Raw genomic sequence first — 24,411 nt, 5'->3', positions numbered from 1 at the left:
TAGCCACTAAAGCCATCTCTCCCTCTAGTCCTCATTGTCATGTTTAGACTTTGGAGAATTTGCTTGTAGGAAGATGGGCTGCACCAAGTGCCAGATGAATATGTTCGCTTGGGTACCTATTGCTTCTTGAGTGTGTGTGTGTGTGTGTGTGTGTGTATGTGTGTGTGTGTGTACACTGGGAGCTAGGAATCATATCCAGGGCCTTTTCAAGCTCCACCACACTAAAGTCAATTCTATGAACTTCATTAATTGTCTGAATCCATCTACTCTCTACACACAGGAAGCATTCCTCTGACTTTCTGGCTGTCAGCCAGCTAAGGAGGTGTGGCTTAGAATAAGAAAGAAGGGAAATGCTCAAAACCTGTCACTCTTTGGGGGATTTGTGGTTGGAAAGGATATTCCTTTTAAGGCCAAAGGGGTCTAGAATCTGGAGTCTTATTGTTAGCTTGTTTGTTTTTCTTACTTGAGACCTGGGGAGGTGAGGGGTATGTGTCTTCTGTTTGCTTCTTCTACCTTATAAAGATCCTTAGTGGTGGTGTTTTGGGGGGTAGGACTCAAGAAGGGATTCTCCAATAGGCTGCTCCGTTTGGGTAGTACTATGTAAGGAAGTTACAGGTGGGCAGAGCTGGGCTCTGCCTGACTAGCGTGCTCTGAGGTAAAGGTGAGATGGTGCAAGATTTGGGCCCTCAGGAGTTGGCTCTGTTGGCCCTGTACCTTCTGGTCTGTGGGTAAGGATGACCAGTAGGTGAGAGATGAGGGAACCAGAACAGAAGGTGAAAGTTAGTGGGGCGGAGCCCCAGACTTGTCAGGTGGGGGTAGACTATCTGGCTTTCTGGAACTCCAAGGGGTTCAGAGACTAGTGGTGTTGGAGAAGACCTCTAATGTTGTGTTGTAAGGCCTCTGAACTCAGTAGCCGAACTTGATGCCAGAAAGCCCCCAAACTGCTATCCCCAAGCAGGAGCGGGGCGCCATCCGTTCCATGGCTTCACCCAAGGTGGCCCCACGTCTGAGCCAACAGCTGCGCCAATCACTGAGCAGCCGAGAGGTAGGGGCGTGGATAAGCCAGGGAAAGTTACAACTCGCTGGAAAGATAATGCAGACCAGGAAGCCCCGGGCACAGCAGGGTGGAAAAGCCAGATCCCGACTCCGCCGGAGGGGGGCCCCTTTGAGGTCCTGGGCATCGGGTGCCAGGATCAAAGAAACTGACTGAAACCTAGCTGATCTGTCCAGACTATGGCATCCTGGGGACTCCTTGTGGCTGGCGCTTCTTTCGCGGCGTTTCGGGGACTGCACTGGGGGCTGCAGCTGCTGCCCACCCCGAAATCTGTTCGGGACCGCTGGATGTGGCGGAACATTTTCGTTTCGCTGATACACAGCCTACTCTCTGGAGTAGGGGCGCTGGTCGGGTGCGGAACTTGGGGACTGACAAAGCACTGAGGGGCGGGGTGGAAAAGAGGGCCCAGAAGACTAAAGTTGGAACCTTTTGGAGTGGAACTGGTTTGGGTTGTGGATGGGTGGGAGTACCCGGTGGGAGAATGGATCTAGGTCTGGGAGAAATTGACCTTAGCTCTTTGTCTTCTCCAGGCTGTGGCTGTTTCCTCAAATGGTCACCGACCCAATTAATGATCACCCACCGTGGGCACAGGACCTAGTAGCAGTGTCAGTGGGTGAGTGTACAGAAAAGGCTGAATCAGGAAAGGCCTTGTTGGACCGGGAATTCTAGGTTCCTCCCTCATCTTTGGAATGGAGCAGGTGTTGCTGGAGGTTTGCTGTGAGGAATTAAGGACCTGAGAAAAGTGGGACTTGAGATGTCTCTCTAGGCTGTGCATCAGCTCTGAGAGAGGAGCCTCATAGTCTTCTCCGGTGCCTTCAGGTTATTTCGCTGCAGATGGAGTTGATATGCTGTGGAACCAGACATTGGCTCAGGCCTGGGACCTTCTCTGTCACCATTTGGCGGTAAGACTCTGAAGAGAGAAGCCAGGTAGAAAGGGAGCATGTCCAACTCAAGAGCCCAACCTCTCTCTTCAGTGTTCTGTCCTCTGACTTTCCCACAAAGCCCCTTGAAAACCTATCCTCCCAGACTTGGATTGAGTTGGAGGGAGGTTTTGACTGCTAGCCACTCCTGGGCACTGCCCAGGGAGTTTGGTTCCCTCACAAACCTCCAGCTGATCATGAAATCATTGAACCCAGAGTTTTGCTGAGAAGGAAGAGTTGTAGTTTTGGGTGAGGGAATGAGGAGAGAAAAAAAAAAAAAAAAAAAGCCAGGAATGAAAGCTAGGGTGTGCTATGGAAATAGTGTGGCTTGGGGTGAGAGAGCCTCTGGTCCAGGGCTGCTCATACCCCCTAGATAAGGGTCAGCAGAAAGGCCAGGATTGGAGGCAGTCCTAAAAAATGCTTGGGTAATATAAAGTGAATAAATAAAAAATAAATAAATAATAATTTTTAAAAAGCTAATACCTGGAAGGATGAGGCAGAGAGGAGAAAAACCATGCGTGGGTACCCCCAGGATAAGGAGTAGGTGCTGGGACCTGATGGGTACAGGTCATGCAAAGCCCTCTGACCTTGAACCTTGCCTGCAGGTAGTGAGCTGCCTCAGCACCGCTGTTGTGTCTGGCCACTATGTGGGCTTCTCTATGGTATCCCTGCTTCTGGAGCTGAATTCCATCTGTTTGCATCTACGGAAGCTACTGCTGCTATCCCATAAGGCCCCATCCTTGGCCTTCAGAGTAAGCAGTTGGGCCAGCCTGGCCACCCTGGTTCTCTTCCGCCTTCTGCCTCTGGGATGGATGAGTCTGTGGTTGTCCCGGCAGCACTACCAGCTGTCTCTTGCTCTGGTTCTGCTTTGTGTGGCTGGGCTGGTCACCGTGGGCAGCATAAGCATCTCCACGGGGATCCGAATTCTGACCAAGGATATCTTGCAGTCTCGGCCCTACCCGTTTATCCTCATGCACAAGGAAACCAAGACATGTGAGCCTGTTGCCAGGAACACGTCCACTCTCAGTCTGAAAGGTGTGGAGGTTTTCTCTTCTGTCAGCCCCCAGGGAGGAGGGGCTGGGAAGAGGAGATGGTAGCCCACGGCATAGTCTACTGTGTAGCAAGGACTAGACTGTATCATCAGCATCTCAGGACCTCTTTCAGCTAACTCACTTCTCTCCCCTTCCAAGATGCAAGAAGAAATGTGGATGTTAGTGGCTACATGGGAACCTAGGCTACTGCTCACTGAATTCCTTTGCTCCCGTGTAAGGCAATGGGAGAGGAGGTCCTTCTAGAATCAGAGGCCTGGCATGGAGGGAGTAGAGCCAGAAGCAGAGAGACCTCATTTATGATCAAATGCTGGACATGAGATAAGAGCACAAGAAACATATCTGTTACCAGGAGGGAGGGGCATGGCAGTTGCCAGTGACAGACGGAAGAAGCCAGGCCATGGCACTTGCTACTGATCCTTCTGATCGATCCCCTAGTCAGACTGCAAGTCCCAGGTTATACCCAACCCTCCTCTACTATGTACAGCCTTTCTAATTCTTGTGTATCTTCTGACCTTTTTAAAGAAATGTGAATTCTTCGATGAACATGGTGTGTCTCCTAAGGCAGCACAGGAGCCCCAAACCATAAAAGGGACTAAAGCATCCAGTGTGATCACCCAGTGCTAAGCATCCAGTGTGATCACCCAGAGCTAAGCATCCAGTGTGATCACCCAGAGCTAAGCATCCAGTGTGATCACCCAGTGCTAAGCATCCAGTGTGATCACCAAGTGCTAAGCATCCAGTGTGATCACCCAGTGCTAAGCATCCAGTGTGATCACCCAGTGCTAAGCATCCAGTGTGATCACCCAGAGCTAAGCATCCAGTGTGATCACCCAGAGCTAAGCATCCAGTGTGATCACCCAGAGCTAAGCATCCAGTGTGATCACCCAGTGCTAAGCATCCAGTGTGATCACCCAGTGCTAAGCATCCAGTGTGATCACCCAGTGCTAAGCATCCAGTGTGATCACCCAGTGCTAAGCATCCAGTGTGATCACCCAGTGCTAAGCATCCAGTGTGATCACCCAGTGCTAAGCATCCAGTGTGATCACCCAGAGCTAAGCTATTCAGGGCTTTGTGGTGTTTTGAGCATTGAGGCAGAGGCACAGCACGGTAGAAGAGCCTCCCACCCATCTCTAGAGGGGCGGGGTCACTGGCTGACCCTCTTCTGGAGTCTTTTAAAGGCTCTCTCCTCCCTATCTCTGCATATCTCCTCCCTGTCTAGTCTGAAAGCCTAGAATACAGAACTGTAGAGCAGATTGAGGTTACTGTTGTACTGAATGGCAGGGCAGAAAGTGATAACTCTTCGTCATCAATAGAAAAGGAACAGGAGGGCTGGAGAGTTAAGAGTTAAGAGCATTAAGCAATTAAGCGGTTAAGAGCACTGATTGCTCTTCCAGAGGTCCTGAGTTCAATTCCCAGCACCCACATGGTGGCTCACAACCATCTGTAATGGGACCTAATGCCCTCTTCTGGTGTGTGTCTGAAGTCAGCTACAGTGTACTCATGTAAATAACAAAATAAGTAAATCTTTAAAAAAAAGAAAAAAAATACAGGAACAAAAAGAAGAGGCACGAAAGGCCTTTGCTTGTTTGGTTTTTGTTTTTTGAGACAGGGTTTCTCTGTGTAGTCCTGGGCTGTCCTGGAACTCACTCTGTACACCAGGCTGGCCTTGAACTCAGAAATCTGCCTGCCTCTGCCTCCCAAGTGTTGGGATTAAAGGCGTATGCCACCACGCCCAGCTAGGAAAGATTTTTAAAAAGTACTGCCAAGCCAGGCAGTGGTGACACATACCACACTTGAGAGGCAGAGGGAGGCAGATCTCTGAGGCCAACCTGATATACAGAGGAGTGAGTTCCAGAGCAGCCAAAGACAGAGAAACTCTGTCTTGAAAAAGAAAGAAACGAAGGAAGGAAGGAAGGAAGGAAGGAAGGAAGGAAGGAAGGAAGGAAGAAAAGCACTGCTAAGAATTGAGCTAAGAAGTGAAGGAAGAAAAAGACAGAGGATAAGGAAGACAGATGTGCACAGATAGAGGTCTGGAAAGAAGAGAGAAAAATTAAACCCATCGAGAATCTAGGCACAGAGATCTCAAGGGTGAGGAAGAGCAAAGCTGCCGCAGACATAATGAGAAAAGTAGTTATGGAGGCTAAGAGGAACCCAAATCATAGCATTGGTAAAAATGATTACAAACAACCAGGCAAGAAAAACAAGAATGTGGGCAGAAAGGGACCCCAAGAAAGAACCAGCACATGTACACATCAAAATACTAAAAGCAGACTCAGGAGAGATGGATGATAGTGGCAAATGGAGAGATTAACAGTGAGGAGAGGTGGAAATAGAGATGAGGGGGATTAGAGAGGGGTCTGAGATGGTAGAGGCAGGCAAGAGGAAGGGTTGCTATATAGAAACAGGAAGCATGATGGGCAGAAGGACAAAGCACAAGTGGTGAAAACACACAGACAGTCTGACAAAGAACAGAGACCAGCGTCAGAATCAGAGATGTGCAGTGAGACAGAAGGATAAACCAGGGCAGAGATGAACTATGGGGGAGGATGGGGTGGGTGACAGGATGGGGATGTGATAACTGGATAACATCCAAAGGAAGCAAAGACAAGGAGGAGGAAGAGAGAAAGAGAGAGAGAGAAAGAGAGAGAACATTGTATGAGATCTCCATTACAGTCAGGAAAGCAGGAGCGAAGAGAGGTAAATAACAAAGACTAGAGCCTGGCAAAGTGGCACATGCTGATATTGCTAGCACTTGGGAATGACAAGCAGAAGGATCAGGAGTTCAAGGCCAGCCTGGGCTACAAGAGACCCTGTTTCAACAAACAAACAAACAAACCAAAGAAGAGAAAGCAAAAACTGGACATGGCAGCCGGAACATTATCTGGCATTCATAAGGTCCTGAGTTCAATGCCAAGTTGGCAGTGCCTAGTTTGATAAGGGTCTGGCCACCCTGGAATACCATGGCTAACTGAACACCTTACCCAGCAACTTGCTGATAGACTGCCTTCCAACAAAAGGGAGGTACTTCGCTGAGGAGAGAACATTGAGCCCTATTGTATATGAATAAATTGCTGTGCAAATGATTTCATCAGTCTCTTGTGAATGTGATTGCTTTGAGTCATTTTTCTTGGCTCCAGTGTTATCCTGGTCTGCAGTGTGGTGTGGAGTTGTGGAAGCTTTGAGTTGGGAGGGTTTCCTGTTAAGGTTTCTCTGGCTCTTTTCTTTCCTCCCGGTTTTTGTTTTGTTTGTCTGGTGTGTGTGTGTGTGTTAGAAGTTGGTATGGATGATGTAGTGAAGACTGGCATTAGATATATCTGGATCCCCCTGCCTCTACCTCTTAGACACTGTGAGTATGGAAGTGTACCACCGCACCAGGCCAGGCTAGAATATTCTCTGATCTACAAATACCTAGAGTATTATTAGATCCTCTGTGATCAGAAAACAAACCCAGGGGGCCACAGAAATGCCTTAGTAGGTAAAGACATAACCTGCGTTTTTTTGTTCTATGTGTGTGTGTGTGTGTGCTCATGAGCATGCGCGCAAGAGGGGGGAGAAGGGGGACTGGCTGGCTGGCTGGCCTGGAATTCACAGAGATCCACCTGCCTCGGCCTCCTGAGTGTCAGGTACCAGGATCAAAGGTATGTGCCACCACACTTGGCCTAACTGCCTGTCTTAGTTAGGGTTTTACTGCTGTGAACAGACACCATGACCAAGGCAAGTCTTTTAAAAAAACAACATTTAATTGGGGCTGGCTTACAGGTTCAGAGGTTCAGTCCATTATCATCTAGGTGGGAGCATGGCAGTATCCAGACAGGCATGGCACAGGAGGAGCTGAGAGTTCTATGTCTTCATCCAAAGGATGCTAGTGGAAGACTCACTTCCAGGCAACTAGGGTGAGGATCTTATACCCACACTCACAGTGACACACCCATTCCAACCGGGTCACACCTATTCCAACAAGGCCACACCTTCAGATGGTGCCACTCCCTGATCCAAGGATATACAAACCATCACATTCCACTCCCTGGTCCCCATAGACTTGTTCAAAAACATGAGTCTATGGGGACCATACTTAAACATAGCATAATGCAAAATGCATTTAGTCCAACTTTCAAAGTCCTCATAGTCTATAGCGGTCGCAACAATGTTTAAAGTCCAAAGTTCAAGGTCTCTTCTGAGATTCATTCAACTTAATTAACTGTAATCCCCAAAGCAAGGCAGGAAACCAGCTGGGCAAACTCCAAACTGCATCTCCATGGCTGATGTCAAAGTGGTCTTCAGATCTCCACTCCTTGTTCATGTTTTTTTGACTGCAACAAACTGCTTTCTCCTGGGCTGGTTCCACTTCCTGTTAGCAGCTTTCCTCAGCATGTATCCCATGGCTCTGGCATCTTTAACATCTTTGAGTCTCCAAGGAAATTTCAATGTTACAGCTTCTTGTTTCAGTGTCTGGGATTCCACTTGATCTTTTGGACTCCTCCTAAGGGCTGGCATCACTTTTCCATCTCTGTGCTCTGTAGCACTCTATGCTCAGGTTGATCCACTCCACTACGGCTGCTGTTCTTGGTGATCATCCCATGGTACTGACATCTCCAATACACTGGGGTGTTCCACTCCAACTAGGCTTCACCAATAGTCTCTCATAGGCTCTCTTCAGGGTGCCAAGCCTCAAATTCTTTGCATGACCCCTTCAGTCCTGGGCCATCAACTACAGCTGAGGCTTCAACTTCTCCAATGGCCTTCTCTGGCCTCTCACAGTGCTAAGCCTCAGCTTCTCTCCATGATCCCTTCATTCCTTCACGAGCAGTACCACCTGAGTGACTCTTACACATTACCAAGTCCAGCCGCAGCATGAAGTACAACCTTGGGTATCTCTGGAACACAGCTTCTTTGTGCTCCCAGAAAACAATTTCCAGAAGATTTCACCTCAGTAATGCTTGTCTTTTCTTAATCACTGCTAATTCCTTAGCTCCAGCTAACCAGCATCAATTTTCCCAGTAGTTCCTTCCATTCTTAACTCTAGAGCCAGAGCCACATGGCTGAAGCTGCGGAGTTCTGCTGCATACGGGAACTAGAACATGATCCCCTTGTCCTATTACATTATCACTAGCTTTATATTTTCTAAATCCTTCACTGCCTAAGCTTGGCTATCCTGGTTCTTGCTCTGTAGATTGACCTTGAATGCAGAGATCAGCATGCCTGTCTCCTGAGATTAAAGGTGTGTACCACCATGCCTGGATTTAATTTAGCTAGGTAGGATCTTGCCCCAAGGTCCCACTCCCTTAATCTGTTATCTCCTAGAACACAGGAATTTGTTCCATTTCACTTCCTGGTACCCCTTTAATACTCAAACCATATATTTTATATTTTTCCTTTCTAAGCTTGCTATGCTTGTTCAAACTTCTCTTCATAAGACTTAACCAGAGAACAAAGTCTCTGCTGGGCTTTTTTGAAACTTCCTTTGTCAATGCAATTAATCCAAGTCTCTTCACCTTAGCCTCAGGCAAACTTTTCAGACAACGGCAAAAAGTAGCCACATTCTTCACCAAAGTACCACAAAACCAGTCTTTATGCCACATTCTGAAATTCTTCTCCTTTGAAATCTCTTGGGCCAGGTCAACACAGTTCAAATTACTCCCAGCAACTAAGTCTTCCATATTCCTACTAGGATGAGCCATTAAGCCCCATTTAAAGCATTCCATTGCTTTCCAAATCCAAAGTCCCAAAATCCACATTCTGTCAAATAAAAGCATGGTCAGGCCTATCACAGCAATACCCCACTCCCAGTACCAACTTCTGTCTTAGTTAGGGTTTTACTGCTGTGAACAGACACCATGACCAAGGCAAGTCTTTTAAAAAAACAACATTTAATTGGGGCTGGCTTACAGGTTCAGAGGTTCAGTCCATTATCATCTAGGTGGGAGCATGGCAGTATCCAGACAGGCATGGCACAGGAGGAGCTGAGAGTTCTATGTCTTCATCCAAAGGATGCTAGTGGAAGACTCACTTCCAGGCAACTAGGGTGAGGATCTTATACCCACACTCACAGTGACACACCCATTCCAACCGGGTCACACCTATTCCAACAAGGCCACACCTTCAGATGGTGCCACTCCCTGATCCAAGGATATACAAACCATCACACTGCCTGAGTTTGAGCCTCAGTACCCACATGGTACCGAGGATAGAATAGACTCTCACCGGCTCTTCTGACTTCCACATGTGCCCTGCAGCATGGGCTCTCCTTCCCCAAAGGAAAAATAAAAAAAGAATGTAAGAATAAAAAAAAAAAAATCAAACCCAGGTCTTGTGTGATGGCTCAGCAAGCAAAGCTACCTCCACTACAGCTGACCACCTGGTGATAACTTATAGCCTCGTTATGCTCTCCTTTGACCTCCACAGGCATGCCGTACACGTGTGTGTGCCTACACACAAACACACAATCAAGAAATAAATGCAAGCCGGGCGTGGTGGCGCACGCCTTTAATCCCAGCACTCGGGAGGCAGAGGCAGGCGGATTTCTGAGTTCGAGGCCAGCCTGGTCTACAAAGTGAGTGCCAGGACAGCCAGGGCTACACAGAGAAACCCTATCTCGAAAAACCAAAAAAAAAAAAAAGAAAAAAAAAAAGAAAGAAATGCAGCCGAGCAAGGTAGCGCACCCCTTTAATCCCAGCACTTGGGAGGCAGAGGCAGGTGGATTTCTGAGGCTTGCCTGGTCTACAAAGTGAGTTCTAGGACAGCCAGGGCTACACAGAGAAACCCTGTCTCGAAATAACAACAACAACAAAAAAAAAAAACACTTTAAATATTATTTTTATTTTGTTTTATTTGTCCTGGAACTTGGTCTGCAGACCAGGCTGGCCTTGAACTCACAGAGATCCAACTGCTTCTGCTTCCCAAGCACATTAAAGGATGTCCCACCACTGCCTGGCTAAAGATTTATTTTTTCTTTCTTTTTGTCTTTTTTTTTTTTTTTCTAAAAAAAAATATTTTAAAAAGAACCATCCCTCCTAGCACTCAAGAGACTCTGAAGTCAGGGCCAGCCAGGTCTACTTACCGAGTGAGCTCTAGGGCATCCAGGGCTCCACAGAGAAACCCTCTCTCAACAAACAAACAAAAGAGAACAGACCCAACCAGGCCTGAGGACACACACTTGTAATCTAAGCCCTTGGGAGACTGAGGAGTTCAAGGCTAGCCACAAGTGTGTGGTGCATTCAAGAGCAGCCTGGGCTACAGAAAAAGAAAGAGGGAGAAAGAGAATGGTTAATGAAGATGACTCTGGAAAAGTGAAACTCAAGAGAAAGCCCCTCAGATTTGCTTAAGACGAGTTAAGGGTGGAGAAGCGCCAAAGCGGACGAGCCAGACAGAGACTGCCGACAAAGTTCAATCAGGTCAGATATATTACTTCCAAAACGCCATTTCCACATCAGGATGCTTCAGTCAGCCAAACCAATGCAGTGACTATTGACTTCTGCATTTCCAAGACTTCCGTCTCTGTCCAGGGCAATGTCACTTTAGCTTTCCTTTGCAGACTGACGTTAGCATTGCTGAGCAGTCCCTGCCTCTGATCTGGTAGATCCTCACACACCTTCTGCCAGATCCAGACACTGGTGTGACTCAGCCTCGGGGAGCTCTGTCTACAGAGATAAGGGTACAAGCCGTGTGTGTTTACAAGTACAAAGTGAGGGTCCCTGGAAAGGGCTCCCTGCCCCCACCATCACCGAAAGCACAAATCTCAGGGTAATATCTGACATTCCTGGAAATGTATGTATGTATTCATGAGGTAGCCCTGACTGTCCTGGAACGGGGGTATAAACCAGGATGGCTTCACATCTCAGAGACCCATTTGCCTCTGCCTCCCAAGAACTAAGATTAGAGGCATGCACCACCATACTTGGCTCATGATTTACTTAACTTTATTTTATGTTCACGAATGTTAGCCTGCATGTATGTATGTGCACCATGTGCATGCCTGGTGCCCCACAGGCCAGAAGAAGGTGTGGTTTGACTTTCCTGGAGATGAAGTCCCAAACAACTGTAAGCAGTCCCATGTGTGTGCTGGGGATGAAACTTGGTTCATCCACAAGAGCGGTATGTGCTCTTAACTGTCGAGCCATTATCTCCAGCCTCAGATTTCCCAGTTAATATTTGCTTTCGCACCCAGGCCCATCTGCGCATGCGCTGGACACCTCCTTTATCGCCTTGAGCCTCATTGGCCAATTGTGGCTGGGAGACTTACAGATCCCAAGCGGTACAAAAGAAGAATAAACTGGTGTGCTGTGAACTCACCTCTTCTCTGTAGCCATCGGCTGAGCATACTTTGCCTCTACCTCCCGCTCTTCCTTCCCCTAAACCTAAGTCTTTACCCTCTCCAAATGTGCTCCTCCCCCGCAGTAATCCAGTGGTCGCTGGGGCTCTAGAGAGATGGGGGGAGCAACGGGTACAGCTTAAGGCAGCTGCAGCAGAACTTCTTTGCTGTATATTGAGTGTTAAAAATTCATATAAACTTTGTGTTCTGTTTCTAAATATAACCCCATCTGTTTCAACACAAAAATGCAACAACAAAATGTTTCAAAATGCTATTTGGAATAATTAAAAATTTTCAATACTTGATTTAAAAATGCCTTTAACTTTTTAAATAAATTTTAAATGTTATTATTTTTAAAAAGTTACAAGTTAAAAAAAAAAAGAAAGAAAGAAATCACATAATGAAATTAACCATACACAAGTGAGGCTCAGTGCACTGGTACACAGTTACAGTAGCCATTTGGAGTGGAGGCCATGGCGCTTCACATTGAATTTTATACTTTGTTTATAGAATATGTTTTATGCACCTATCTACTACTGATAACAAAACACCCATGAGAGAGTTAGAATTAGACATCAGTTAGCTTTGACCCTCTGTCATAACACGCATCCACTCCCTGCCTTAGTCCTACCTCATCCCTGTCCTCTTTTCTACATTTTATACTGAATCCACACACTCGGTTGTTTACATAAACACATATATCACTGTCCAGACTCTGCGTATGAGGGAGAACACACATTTTTTCCCTAAGATTATGTGACCTTGTAAAGTGGAAATTTCTAGTTCTTTGGAAAGTTAGTCATATCAATCAAATGATGGTTTGCTGGGGCACACAGGTGAAAGAGTGTTTTCCTAAAGCAGACACAGGTGAAAGAATGTTTGGATATAGCAGACACGTGAAAGGACTCTTGATGGAGGAGTATAAATATGACCCCACCGACAGTGAGGGACGAGCACTGAGCCTTGATTTGGTTCGCTCTGCCTCTCTGTTCTTCGCTAAAGACGCGCATGTATTGGTTTGCCTTACATAGCTTTGTTGAGCTCAACTTGTGATAACTTCGATATTGAGAGAAACTCGCTCAAGAACTGTTCAGGAGGTTCCTGTGGCAGCTTGCCACTTGTGTGGCTTTGTTGCCAGGTTGGCGAGCCTGGCAGTATCTTCAGGATTGAACTACAGCTGCCTGGTGTCTGCTTGCTGCAAGGACTGGACTGTAGCTGCTGGTTCGTGCCTGGTGTCTGCCTGCCCAGAGGACTGGTCTGCCGCTGCTGAGTCTTATTTGGTGTTTGCTACAGGACTGAACTGCTTCCCAAGAAGATCAAGCTCACCCCAAAGAACTATGGCTGAGCAGGTCCACTTCCCCCATCCTAAGAACTTCTCTCTTCCACTACATCTGCTGAGTGCTGGGCTAAAGGAGAGGTTGAACCCTTATTAAAAGTAGGTCAAGGGCTGGTGAGATGGCTCACTGGGTAAGAGCACCCGACTGCTCTTCCGAAGGTCCAGAGTTCAAATCACAGCAACCACATGGTGGCTCACAACTATCTGTAACTAGATCTGGCGCCCTCTTCTGGAGTGTCTGAAGACAGCTACAGTGTACTTACATATAATAAATAAATAAATTAATTAATTAATTTAAAAAAAAAAGTAGGTCAAAAAATTTTATGCAGCCGGGCGTGGTGGCGCACGCCTTTAATCCCAGCACTCCAGAGGCAGAGGCAGGCGGATTTCTGAGTTCGAGGCCAGCCTGGTCTACAAAGTGAGTTCCAGGACAGCCAGGGCTATACAGAGAAACCCTGTCTCGAAAAACCAAAAAAAAAAAAAAAAAAAAAATTATGCATACAACCTTGCTCAATATTATACATTTCAAGTCCTTCCATGTTTCCACAAATTTTGTGATTACATTTTTTTTAAAGATTTATTTATTTATTATATGTAAGTACACTGTAGCTGTCTTCAGACACTCCAGAAGAGGGCGCCAGATCTCGTTACAGATGGTTGTGATTTGGGATTGGGATTTGAACTCTGGACCTTCGGAAGAGCAGTCGGGTGCTCTTACCCACTGAGCCATCTCACCAGCCCTACATTTTTCTTCAGAGCTGAATAGTATTCCATTTTACATACAGACCAGTTCTACTCTCTCCATTTATCTGTTGAAGAACTAGGTTGGCTTTAATTTTTTTGGTCTAGTGAGTAAAGCAGCAATAAATATGGCAGTGCAGATAACTCTGTGGTAGGGTGTGTTGTTCTCTGGATATAGATCCAGGAGTGAAATAGTGAGGTCAGGGCTGGAGAGATGGCTCAGTAGTTAAAGAGCACTGATTGTTCTTCCAGAGCTTCTGAGTTCAAATCCCAGCGACCACATGGTGGCTCACAACCATCCGTAATGAGATCTGATGCCCTCTTCTGGGGTGTCTGAAGACAGCCAGAGTGAGCGGGGGCCAGAGAAAGCAGGGCCGGGCTGGAGAAGAAAAAGTGTCTGAAGACAGCTACTGCGTACTTACATATAATAATAAATAAATCTTTAAAAAAGAAAAGAAATAGTGGGGTCATAAGGTAAAGAAATCTCCAAACTGATTTCCACCATGGCTGTACTAATTTGCACTCCCCTTACAATGAATAGTGGCTTCTTCCTCTCCACATCCTCTCCAACATCTGTTGTCAGATTTGTTAATGTCAGCCATTCTGACTGGGGTGAGATGCTCTCTCAGAGGAGTTCGAATTTGCAGCTCCCTAATGGCTGGGATATTGAACACTTTTTTTTTAATATAATTTTTAAAAATTATTTATTTATTTATTATATGTAAGTACACTGTAGCTGTCTTCAGACACTCCAGAAGAGGGCGTCAGATCTCATTACAGATGGTTGTGAGCAACCATGTGGTTGCTGGGATTTGAACTCAGGACCTTAGGAAGAACAGTCAGTGCTCTTAACTGCTGAGCCATCTCACCATCCCTTGAACACTTTTAAAAATAGTTGTTGACTGTTTTGTTGTGCTTGTTGGCAGTTGTGTTTGTTTGTTTGTTTGTTTTTAGACTGTGCATTCAGCACATTTGTCCATTTACTGGTTGGAGTTTTATTTCTGTGGTATTTAGTTCCTGCAGTTCTTGTCTATTAGCCCCTTGTCAGAAGTGTAGCTGATACAGATTTTCTCAGGTCCTGTGTGCTGTTTGTTAACTCTGCCCATTGTTTCCTTTGCAACTTTTTATCTGCTCACGGAGTTCAGTCTGTTGATGATGGTCACTTTCTGTGCTCCTGGTGTTCTATTCAAAAAGTTCTTGCACACCAGTGTCTTGAAGGGTGTATCCCCTACGTCCTCTTCTACAAGTGTCAGTGTTTCAGGTTTTAAATTAGGTTTCTGATCCATCTCAAATTGATTTTTTTTTTTTTTGGTTTATTGAGATAGGGTTTCTCTGTGTATTAAACTGATTTTTAACATATCTACAAACTGTCAAGCACAGCTACCAGTACTGTGATCTAAGGAACAGTGTCATTTTATTTTGCTGTTCCAAGAGGCTTACTTCATTTTTTTTTCTTCTTCATTCCCCCTTTCACAAATGTTTATAAAGGGCACACTCTGTCCCAAGCAAACAGGGTAAAGTACAATAACAATGAGTAAAGGAGCCAGAGCCCTGGGCTTGGGAGCTTGCAGTCAGCATTTTGTTAAACTGGATAAGTGGGAGCCACTCAGAGGATGGACTGGGAATGATGGATACAGAGACGGGTGATCTGTAGGACCCATAGCCTGAGAAGGGATTGACTACATACAGAGGTAGGCTTGCTGCATCCTGACATCCAAGGGGCTGTCAAACCCTCATTTAGTACCTTTCTAGCCTAGCCTGCACCCTTTCCAGTATCTTCCAGGCTGTGCATAGTAACTGTAATAAGCTCATTACCAAAGTTAGGAACATAGGCCTCCTCTAGATATCCCACTGCCTGTAGACCCTATACACGGGCGCAGTAAATCACCCTGGTTCAGAATGGTTCTCACATCCCTCTCTTCCATTTCTGCTGTCCCATCCTCGTTTGAATAACCATCAGCTCTAGCCTGGGTGACAATGACAACCTTACAGATATTCTCCACACAGTCTGTGATTGTTAAAAAGCCAATCTATCACATCTTTCTCTGCCTGAGACATCCAGTGGCCTGTGTGGTGTCGGAAACAAGATACCCAGAGCCTTCTAATACGTGTTCCACCACAGACATGAACCCCTGTTGTCCTCCCCCTTTCCCTAACACTTATCGAACTTGTCTTTTGCCAATTTCATTCACATATAAAGTGCATCCTGTCTGGCTTCCTCCTTTTTTGTTTGTTTGTCTGTTTGTTTTTCAAGACAGGGTTTCTCTGTATCACCCTGGCTGTCCAGGAACTCACTTTGTAGACCAGGCTGGCCTCGAACTCAGAAATTCACCTGCCTCTGCCTCCCAAGTGCTGGGATTAAAGACATGTGCCACAATCGCCTGGCTGATTGGTTAGGTTTTTTCTTTTAAGATTTATTTATTTATTTATTTATTTATTTATTTATTTAATGTATATGAGTACACTGTAGCTGTACAGGTGGTTATGAACCATCATGTGGTTACTGGGATTTGAACTCAGGACCTTCTGAAGAGCAGTCAGTGCTCTTAATCTCTGAGTCATCTCTCCGGACCCGTCTGGCTTCCTCCTTACGACAAAAGAAAAGCTCAAGTGGTTTGTCTTTCTTCATGCATGCTATTATCTGCTTTACTCTTTATATAGCTTTCTTCAGTTTATTAACTATCTCATGCTCCTTTCTTCTTTCCTTCCTTCTTTCCTTCCTTCCTCCTTCCTCCTTCCCTCCCTTCTTCCTTTCTTCTTTCCTTTTTTTTTCCCCACAGAGGTTCACTTTGTATCCACGCTCATCTCAAGCTTGAAATGAATCTCTTAGCTCAGCCCCCTGAGCACTGGGAGAGTTCTTCTCCAGCTTCCCATGTACTCCCGTCCATCCCGACTTCGAATATGACGAAAACTTTGATGGTATTAGGAGGTGGGCTGGGCATGTAGCTTAGTTGGTAGCGTACTTGTCTGGCGCACACTAAGCCCTAGACTCCCCCACCCCCAGCACTGTGTGGCTGCATAGACCAGGCCTGGTGGTACAGGGCTCTCAGCCCAGCACTCGGGAAGTCCAGGTAGCAGAACCAGACCATCAGATCATTCTCACCTCTTGAGTTTGAAGCCAAGTAAGGTAGCATATACCTTTAATCCCAGCACTCTGGAGGGAGGCAGAGGCAGGCAGATGTCTGTAAGGTCAAGGCCAGATGCTCTATACAGCCAGGGCTACATAGTGACACATGATTCAAGCAAAGTATGTCAGGATTTGCATAATTACAGGTGGATGCAGTAGTGCCTGCTCATTACTTTGTTTTAAAAAAAGATTTATGCCGGGTGGTGGTGGCGCATGCCTTTAATCCCAGCACTTGGGAGGCAGAGGCAGGCAGATTTCTGAATTCGAGGTCCGCCTGGTCTACAGAGTGAGTTCCAGGACAGCCAGGACTACACAGAGAAACCTTGTCTTGAAAAACCAAAAAAAAAAAAAAAAAATTTTACTTATTTTATGTGAGTATATTGTAGCTGTCTTCAGACACACCAGAAGAGGGCATCAGATCTTATTACAGACGGTGGTGAGCATGGTTGCTAGGAATTGAACTCAGGACCTTTGGAAGAGCAGTCAGTGTTCTTACTATTTCCTAACACCACTTCTTTCGGGTATTATTTCTTCTTTGTGTTTGAGAGCTTTAAGGTGTGCTTTTAACATGCTAGTATGAGGTTTTGCTAATATACTTTTTAACTTTTTTTATTAGATATTTTCTTCATTTACATTTCAAATGCTATATTGTAGCTGTCTTCAGACACACCAGAAGAGGGCATCAGATCTTATTACAGATGGTGGTGAGCCACCATGGTTGCTAGGAATTGAACTCAGGACCTTTGGAAGAGCAGTCAGTGTTCTTAACCGCTGAGCCATCTCTCCAGCCCCCTCCCCCCCCCTCATTCCTGATTGGTTGGTTAGTTTAGTTTGTGAGACAGGAGCTTTTCTATAGTGGAAGGTGAATAAGTAACTCCTGAAAGTGAAGGCCTACAAAACAGCCACACTTATTTGTTGGAAAATACTGTAAATGTGACATGTAAATACATACTAAAATAATCCATTAAGTCAGTGAACAACCTTAAAACACAGTCTGTAGCCTGAATTACAGACACGACACGAGCCATGACACAGGCTGAAATAAGACGCCTTTGCAAGGAGAAGGGCAGAAGCTTCCATCCTTGCTAGCAAATCTTTGTTCCAAGCTCTATCAGATTTTATTGCTTTCTCTTTCTGTTTTTCTCTATCATATTTATTTATTTGTTCGGGGAAAGCCTAATCTTCATAGCCCATGTATGTGAGCACTTCAGCATATGTGTGTGAACACGAACGCACACCTGTATGAGCACCACAGCACATGTGTGTGAGTACCACAGCATTTGTGTGTGAACACCAACGCACATGTGTTTGAGCACCAACAGCACATGTGTGTGAGCACCACAGCACATGTGTGTGAGCACCACAGTACATGTGTGTGAGTACGATAGGACGTGTGTAGAGTTCAGAGGAGAACTTGAGAGAGTCTGTTTTTTTCCTCCTACTGTGTAGGACTCAGGGGTGGAACTTGGGGTCAGCCTTGGTGGCAAGCTCCTTTATCCACAGAGTCATCCTGCCAGCCCAGCTTTCTCTTTTCTCTTTGTTATGTCTATCCACTCTGTTCAAGGCTAACTCGCTGACTCCGTGTTATCAGAACTGCTTGTGAGAGCAGGAGTAACTTTGGACATCTGTGCTGCTAGGAACACCATCCCCACCCGGCTTGGATGACGAAGGGGAAAAAAGCATCACCAAGGAGTTCCACCACCTCAACCAGCAAATATTTACCTCCTATACAACCTTGTCGGGTGGGTGAGCCTTGTGGTTTATCATTAGGATCTCATGGGAGTGACTACAGCTGGTCTACTCCATGACCAAAATGGTGACGATGGCTGACCAAAAAGAAACAGCTACTCAATAGTGTGCCACTGCACCTGGCTCTAGTTTTCTTTCTTTCTTTCTTTCTTTTTTTTCTTTTACCCCACGGTACTGAGGATTGAACCCAGGACTACAGGAGCTCTGCCAAGTGAGCTACATCCCCAGATCTGTTTTTCCATTTCTTTCTTTCCTTTTAGATTTTATTTCGATTTATTTGTCTATGTTTGTGTGTATGTGTGTATGCTTATGTGTATGTATCAGTATGCCATGGGTATACAGAAACCTGAGAAGGCCAGAAGAGAGTGCCTGGGTTACAGGGGTTGAGAGCTGCCCTGTGGGTGCTCAAATGCAGCACCACCACCACCGCCACCCCCACCCAGCCCTCGAGCTCAATTCTCATCATCACAAAAACACACACACAGACAAGGGCCTGCAAGATGGCTCAGCAGGTAAAGAAGTTTGTGTCATAAGCCTGAGGAGCTGAGTTCACTGTCTGGAACCCAAGTAAAGGGGGAAGGGGAGAATCAACTCTATGATGTTGTCCTCTGCTCTCCCCGTGTGTGCCATGGAATGAACAGCCCTCCCAAACACACATCAAGAATAAATAAAACTAAAATTAGCTTAGTAACTTTTATGTTGAAAGTGATTTTTACATGCCTGGGCAACAATAACACAGAGAGTAGAAAGGCAAGCATGTATATCACTGAACAGCATTGAAGGAAAAATAAACGTATTTCCTGTAAATCGTGCTGGGAGTCTGAGTTAGGGTTTCTATGCTGTGATTAAAAATGCCCTGACCAAAATTAACCTGGGGAGGAAGCTGTTTATTTCAGCTTATATGTCTACAACATGACCAGTCACCCAGGGAAGTCAGGGCAGAAATTCAAACAGGTCAGAAGCCTGGAGGTAGGAGCTGATACAGAAGCCATGGAGTCCCTTCTGGCTTGCTCTAGCACACAGGAGTACTAGCCTAGGGGTTGTACTGCCCACAGTGGGCTAGGCTCTCCCATAGCAATCATAAATTTAGAAAATGCACTACAGGTTTGCACACAGGCCAATCTGGTGGGGCCATTTTCTCAATCGAAGTTCCTTCTTCCAAAAGGACTTTAGCTTGCATTATGTTGACATAAAAACTAGCCAGCATATTGGGATTATAGATATTCTCATGGAAAAAAAGACATTTAGATTCCTGCATAACACCATATTCAGAAATTAACTCGATGTGAACCATAAGCTCTGAAAGTAAGAGTTAAAATTATGAAAAATCAGGCTGGTGAGATGGCTCAGTGGGTAAGAGCACCCGACTGCTCTTCCGAAGGTCCAGAGTTCAAATCACAGCAACCACATGGTGGCTCACAACTATCTGTAACAAGATCTGACTCCCTCTTCTGGAGTGTCTGAAGACAGCTACAGTGTACTTACATATAATAAATAAATAAATCTTAAAAAAAAAACAACTACGAAGAACTATGAACTACAAGAAGTCAGGAATAGGGCTGGGGGTGTAACCCAACAGAAAAACACCTGCCTGGCCTGTGTTTGGTCTCTAGCACCACCAATGTAGAAAGAGAACAGTGGAGGATGAGGGCATCCTAACTTGAGTCAAGTGACAAGTGATAATCCTCGAGACACCAAAATCACAATGATAAAAGAGATCAACAAGTTGGGCTTTATCTGAATAAAGAGTTATGTCATTAAATACCACAGAGGAAGTGAAGAAGAGCTGAGTCTGGTAGCACAGGCCTGAAATCCAAGCTACTGGGTGGACTGAGGGAGGACAGCAGAAGTTCAAGGCCCACCTGGACTCCAGAGTTAACTCAGAGAGCAGCTTGGGTAGCTTTAATGAGACTCTGCCCAGGCCAGTACGCAGGAGAGATGGCTCAGTGATTAAGAGCATTACTCCTCTTGCAAAGGACCTGAGTTCAATTCCCAGCACCCACATGGGCACTCACAATCATCCATAACTTTAGTTTCAGGGGATCCAATGCCCTTTTCACGGTACCAGGCATGTACACAATGCACATACATACATACATGCATGCATACATACACAGGCAAAACTTACATAAAATACTAAGTAGATAAATCTTAAAAGAAGCCGGGCGTGGTGGCACATACTATTAATCCCAGCACTTGGGAGGCAGAGGCAGGCATATTTCTGAGTTCGAGGTCAGCCTGGTCTACAGAGTGAGTTCCAGGAAAGCCAGGACTACACAGAGAAACCCTGTCTTGAAAAAAAAAGAAAAATGAAAAAAAGAAGGAAAAAAAATCTTAAAAGAAAAGGAGAGGACTGAAGAGATGGCTCCACAGTTAAGAACACTTGTTCTGAGGCAGGCAGATTTCTGAGTTTGAGGCCAGCCTGGTCTACAGAGTGAGTTCCAGGATTGCCAGGGCTACACAGAGAAACCCTGTCTCGAAAAACAAAAACAAAAAAAACCAAACCCAAAAAAACCCAAAACAAACAAACAGAAAAAGGAGGCTGGGTCTGTAACACAGAGGTAGAGGTAAAAAGATTCTAGCTTGTTTAATGTTGACATAAAAAATAGCCAGTATGGTGGGATTGTAGATATTCTCATGAAAAAAAAAAAGACGTTTAGATTCCTGCATCACACCACATCCAGAAATTAACTGAATGTGAATCATAAGCCCTGAAAGTAAGAGTAAGCCTAGTATGCACTGTAAGGCTCTGGGTTCGCTCCCCAGCACTGCAACAGATCATGAAACCAGAAATCCAGATCCCCTGAACCACAGCATGGGGATGTAACTCAGCCGGGGCAGTGCTCACCTGGCATACAAAGGAAAAGAAAAGAGGAATTCCTATGATTGTCTTAACCTCTGACCTCTGTTAAGAGACTGTGTTCATCAAGTCTCCTTCTCAGGAACTCACTGACCATCTTGTGAAAACCCACCCCGGTGTCTCTGTTCAGAGGACCCAGGCTCCAGCTGTGGTTACCACATAGGATTTTTATACCAGAGAAATAAAATGAATAAGTATGTATTTTTTAAAAAGGTGCAGAGCTGGATATGGTGGTGTCTAGTTATAATAGCATCCAGAACTGAGACAGGAGAGCCATGAGGTTGAGAACAGCTGGACTCTACAGTCTCAACAAACAAAAGCAAGGGATCTGAGTAGATGAGGTTTTAATTTTCTTCTTTGTGTTTGTTACCTAATGTGTATGGTTGTTTTGAATACATGCATGTCTGTGCATCACTTGTGTGCCTGGACCAGAGGAGGGCATCGGTCCCCTAGAACTATTGTTACAGAAGGTTGTGAGCAGCCATGTGGGTGCTGGGAATCAAATCTGAAAGAGCCACCTCGGGCTGGAGAGATGGCTCAGCGGTTAAGAGCACTCAATGCTGCTCTTCCAGAGATCTGGAGATCAAATCCCAGCAACCACATGGTGGCTCACAACCATATGTAATGGGATCCGATGCCCTCTTCTGGTGTGTCTGAAGACAGCTAAAGTGTACTCAAACAAATAAATTTAAAAAAGAAAAAAGAAAGAGCCATCTCTCCACTCTCCCTTTTTAAAATCCTCTTGCCTCTGTCCCTTAATGTTTTTTTTTTTTTTTTTTTTTGGTTTTTTTGAGACAGGGTTTCTCTGTGTAGCCCTGGCTGTCCTGGCACTCACTTTGTAGACCAGGCTGGCCTCGAACTCAGAAATCCGCCTGCCTCTGCCTCCCGAGTGCTGGGATTAAGGGCGTGCGCCACCACGCCCGGCTTGTCCCTTAATGTTAATAACACAGGTACATGATACTATCTATCATGTACCTTGTCTATGAAGAGAAAATACACATGCAAGTGTGAACCTTAAATACGTTATGCTGAGTAATAGGAGCGAGTTGCACACAAGGCCTTTTTTTTTCCTAACAATAGACAGGGTTTCTCTGTGTAGCCCTGGCTGTCCTGGAACTCACTTTGTAGACCAGGCTGGCCTGGAACTCAGAAATTCGCCTGCCTCTGCCTCCTAAGTGCTGGGATTAAAGGCGTGTGCCACCACACCAGGCAAGACCTTTCTGCTCAAGAGTATCTGTATGAAGTATTGAACATGTGAACTCTGAAATCGGGAGCTGAGGAAGATATGGGGGGTTCTAATGGCTACAACATTTCTTTTTGGAATGATGAGAATGTTCTAGAACTAAAAAATGGTGATAACTCAGCATATATACTAAAACTCATTGAATTGTACACTTTAAATGAATGTAATAAAACTTGTCTCAGTAATGTAGTTTAGAAGATGTACAGACGTGTGTGTGTGTGTGTGTGTGTGTTAAGACATTTCTTGGTATGGCAATAAAAATACAGTTTTAGCCAGGTGGTGGTGGCTCAAAAAAAAATAATGATAGTAACAATAATAAAAATAATGAAAACAGAGGCTGTGTATCACAGGGCTCCCAATGGAGAAGCTAGAGAAAATACCCAAGGAGCTAAAGGGATCTGCAACCCTATTGTTGGAACAACATGATGTACTAACCAGAACCCCGGAGCTCTTGTCTCTAGCTGCATATGTATCGAAAGATGGCCTAGTCGGCCATCACTGGAAAGAGAGGCCCATTGGACTTGCAAACTTTATATGCCCCAATATAGGGGAATGCCAGGGCCAAAAGAATGGGAATGGGTGGGTAGGGAAGTGGGGGGCGCTATGGGGGACTTTTGGGATAGCATTGGAAATGTAATTGAGGAAAATATGTAATAAAAATATTAAAAATTAAAAAAAAAAAAAAGAAAGTGAAGAATAAAGGAAAAAAAAAAAAAAAGAAAACAGAGGCTGGAGAGATGGCTCAGCGGTTAAGAGCACTGACTGCTCTTCCAGAGGTCCTGAGTTCAGTTCCCAGCAACCACATGGTGGCTCACAGACATCTCTAATGGGATTTGATGCCCTCTTCTGGTGTGTCTAAAGACAGCTACAGTGACAGTCATTGCAAGGACTTTACAATAGTGACCATGATAACATTGAAGCTAGACTTGCTACTACTGCTGGGTGTGTCTGCAGGGTATTTCTAAGGAGTAATGTTAGCCTCTCGTCCTAAATTTGTTTCCTTCCTTTCCTCTCTCCCTCTGCTGTTTCTTCTTACCCCTCTTTTACTTTGCTCTCCCCTCTCCTCTCCCCTCATAACAGGGTTGTCCTATGCAGCCCAAATGCCATCTTCCTGCTTCAGCCTCCCCAGTGTTGAAAAATACTCTTTCCACAGGTTATGTTAGGAGCCTGGAGTCCGCTCAGTGGGAGAGGGAGCCTGAGTCAAGTCCTGAGCTCAATTCATTTTTTTTTTTTTTTTTTTTTTTCTGAGACAGGGTTTCTCTGTGTAGCCCTGGCTGTCCTGGAACTCACTTTGTAGACCAGGCTGGCCTCGAATTCAGAAATCTGCCTGCCTCTGCCTCTGCCTCTGGAGTGCTGGGATTAAAGGCATGGGCCACCACCACCCAGCCCTGGGCTCAATTCTTAACACTGTGGAAAGAAAAGTATTGTAGCCGTTCTGGCCACCTGGAATTACTTTGTTTCTGATCTTTTGCTGCAGTCAAATCCTTCTCATCCACCTTTCCTCATCAGGCTATAATATAGACTCTCCCTGCAATATTTAGAAATGTTCTACAGTCAGCTACATCCTCAGTCCTGCTCCTATATTTTTTCCTAAGCTTCCTTCTAAGGCCTTTATTGGTCTATGATTTACACAGATTTTTTTTTTTTTTTTGTCTATAGCATGAGTTAGAGTGATTGTTGCCAGATAGAGGAAAGAGAAATGAGAGAAGAAAATTGTTACCAGTGAAATTCCCCAGAGACATTTCTAATTTTTCTAGGTTATTTCCTTTCCATCTCCCAAGGAAGCACGATTATTTTATGTTTTGATACAGTCTCTCTATGTAACCTTGGCTGTACTGGAACTTGCTATGTAGATTTGGCTGGCCTTGAAAACACAGACTCTTGAAAACTGCCTCTGCCTTCTCAAGTTCTGGGATTACCATCATGGCTGGCAGGGTTTTTATTTTTATTCTTCAGTTTATTTCGTTGCTTATAGCTCCAGGCATTAAATCTAGTACTTTACTTCTTTTTTTTTTTTTTTT

At 45.3% G+C, this 24,411-nt stretch overlaps 1 protein-coding gene across 1 annotated transcript; it reads left to right on the top strand.

Moving 5' to 3' along the window:
* The first annotated feature begins 1,100 nt into the window (after positions 1–1,100).
* Tlcd2 (TLC domain containing 2) lies at positions 1,101–6,109 on the top strand. Its single transcript, XM_021178102.3, has 4 exons — positions 1,101–1,406; positions 1,585–1,667; positions 1,874–1,956; positions 2,580–6,109. The coding sequence occupies exons 1-4, from the start codon at positions 1,234–1,236 to the stop codon at positions 3,069–3,071; spliced, it is 831 nt and encodes a 276-aa protein (XP_021033761.1). The 5' UTR covers positions 1,101–1,233; the 3' UTR covers positions 3,072–6,109.
* The last annotated feature ends 18,302 nt before the right edge of the window (positions 6,110–24,411 follow it).

Source organism: Mus caroli, unplaced genomic scaffold (assembly GCF_978045245.1).
Source record: "Mus caroli unplaced genomic scaffold, Mus_caroli_1 scaffold_13, whole genome shotgun sequence".
Classification (NCBI taxonomy): Eukaryota; Metazoa; Chordata; class Mammalia; order Rodentia; family Muridae; genus Mus; species Mus caroli.
The sequence above is the reverse complement of the archived record's forward strand: the minus strand, read 5'-3'. Positions and strand labels throughout refer to the sequence as shown.

What these genes read in the sequence shown, in the direction of transcription:
- Tlcd2 (XM_021178102.3), top strand. Translation starts at nt 1,234, where the DNA reads ATGGCATCCTGGGGACTCCTTGTGGCTGGCGCTTCTTTCGCGGCGTTT. An exon ending in GGAGTAGGGGCGCTGGTCGG is followed by an intron (nt 1,407 to 1,584) that starts GTGCGGAACTTG and finishes TGTCTTCTCCAG; the next exon opens with GCTGTGGCTGTTTCCTCAAA. An exon ending in CCTAGTAGCAGTGTCAGTGG is followed by an intron (nt 1,668 to 1,873) that starts GTGAGTGTACAG and finishes CGGTGCCTTCAG; the next exon opens with GTTATTTCGCTGCAGATGGA.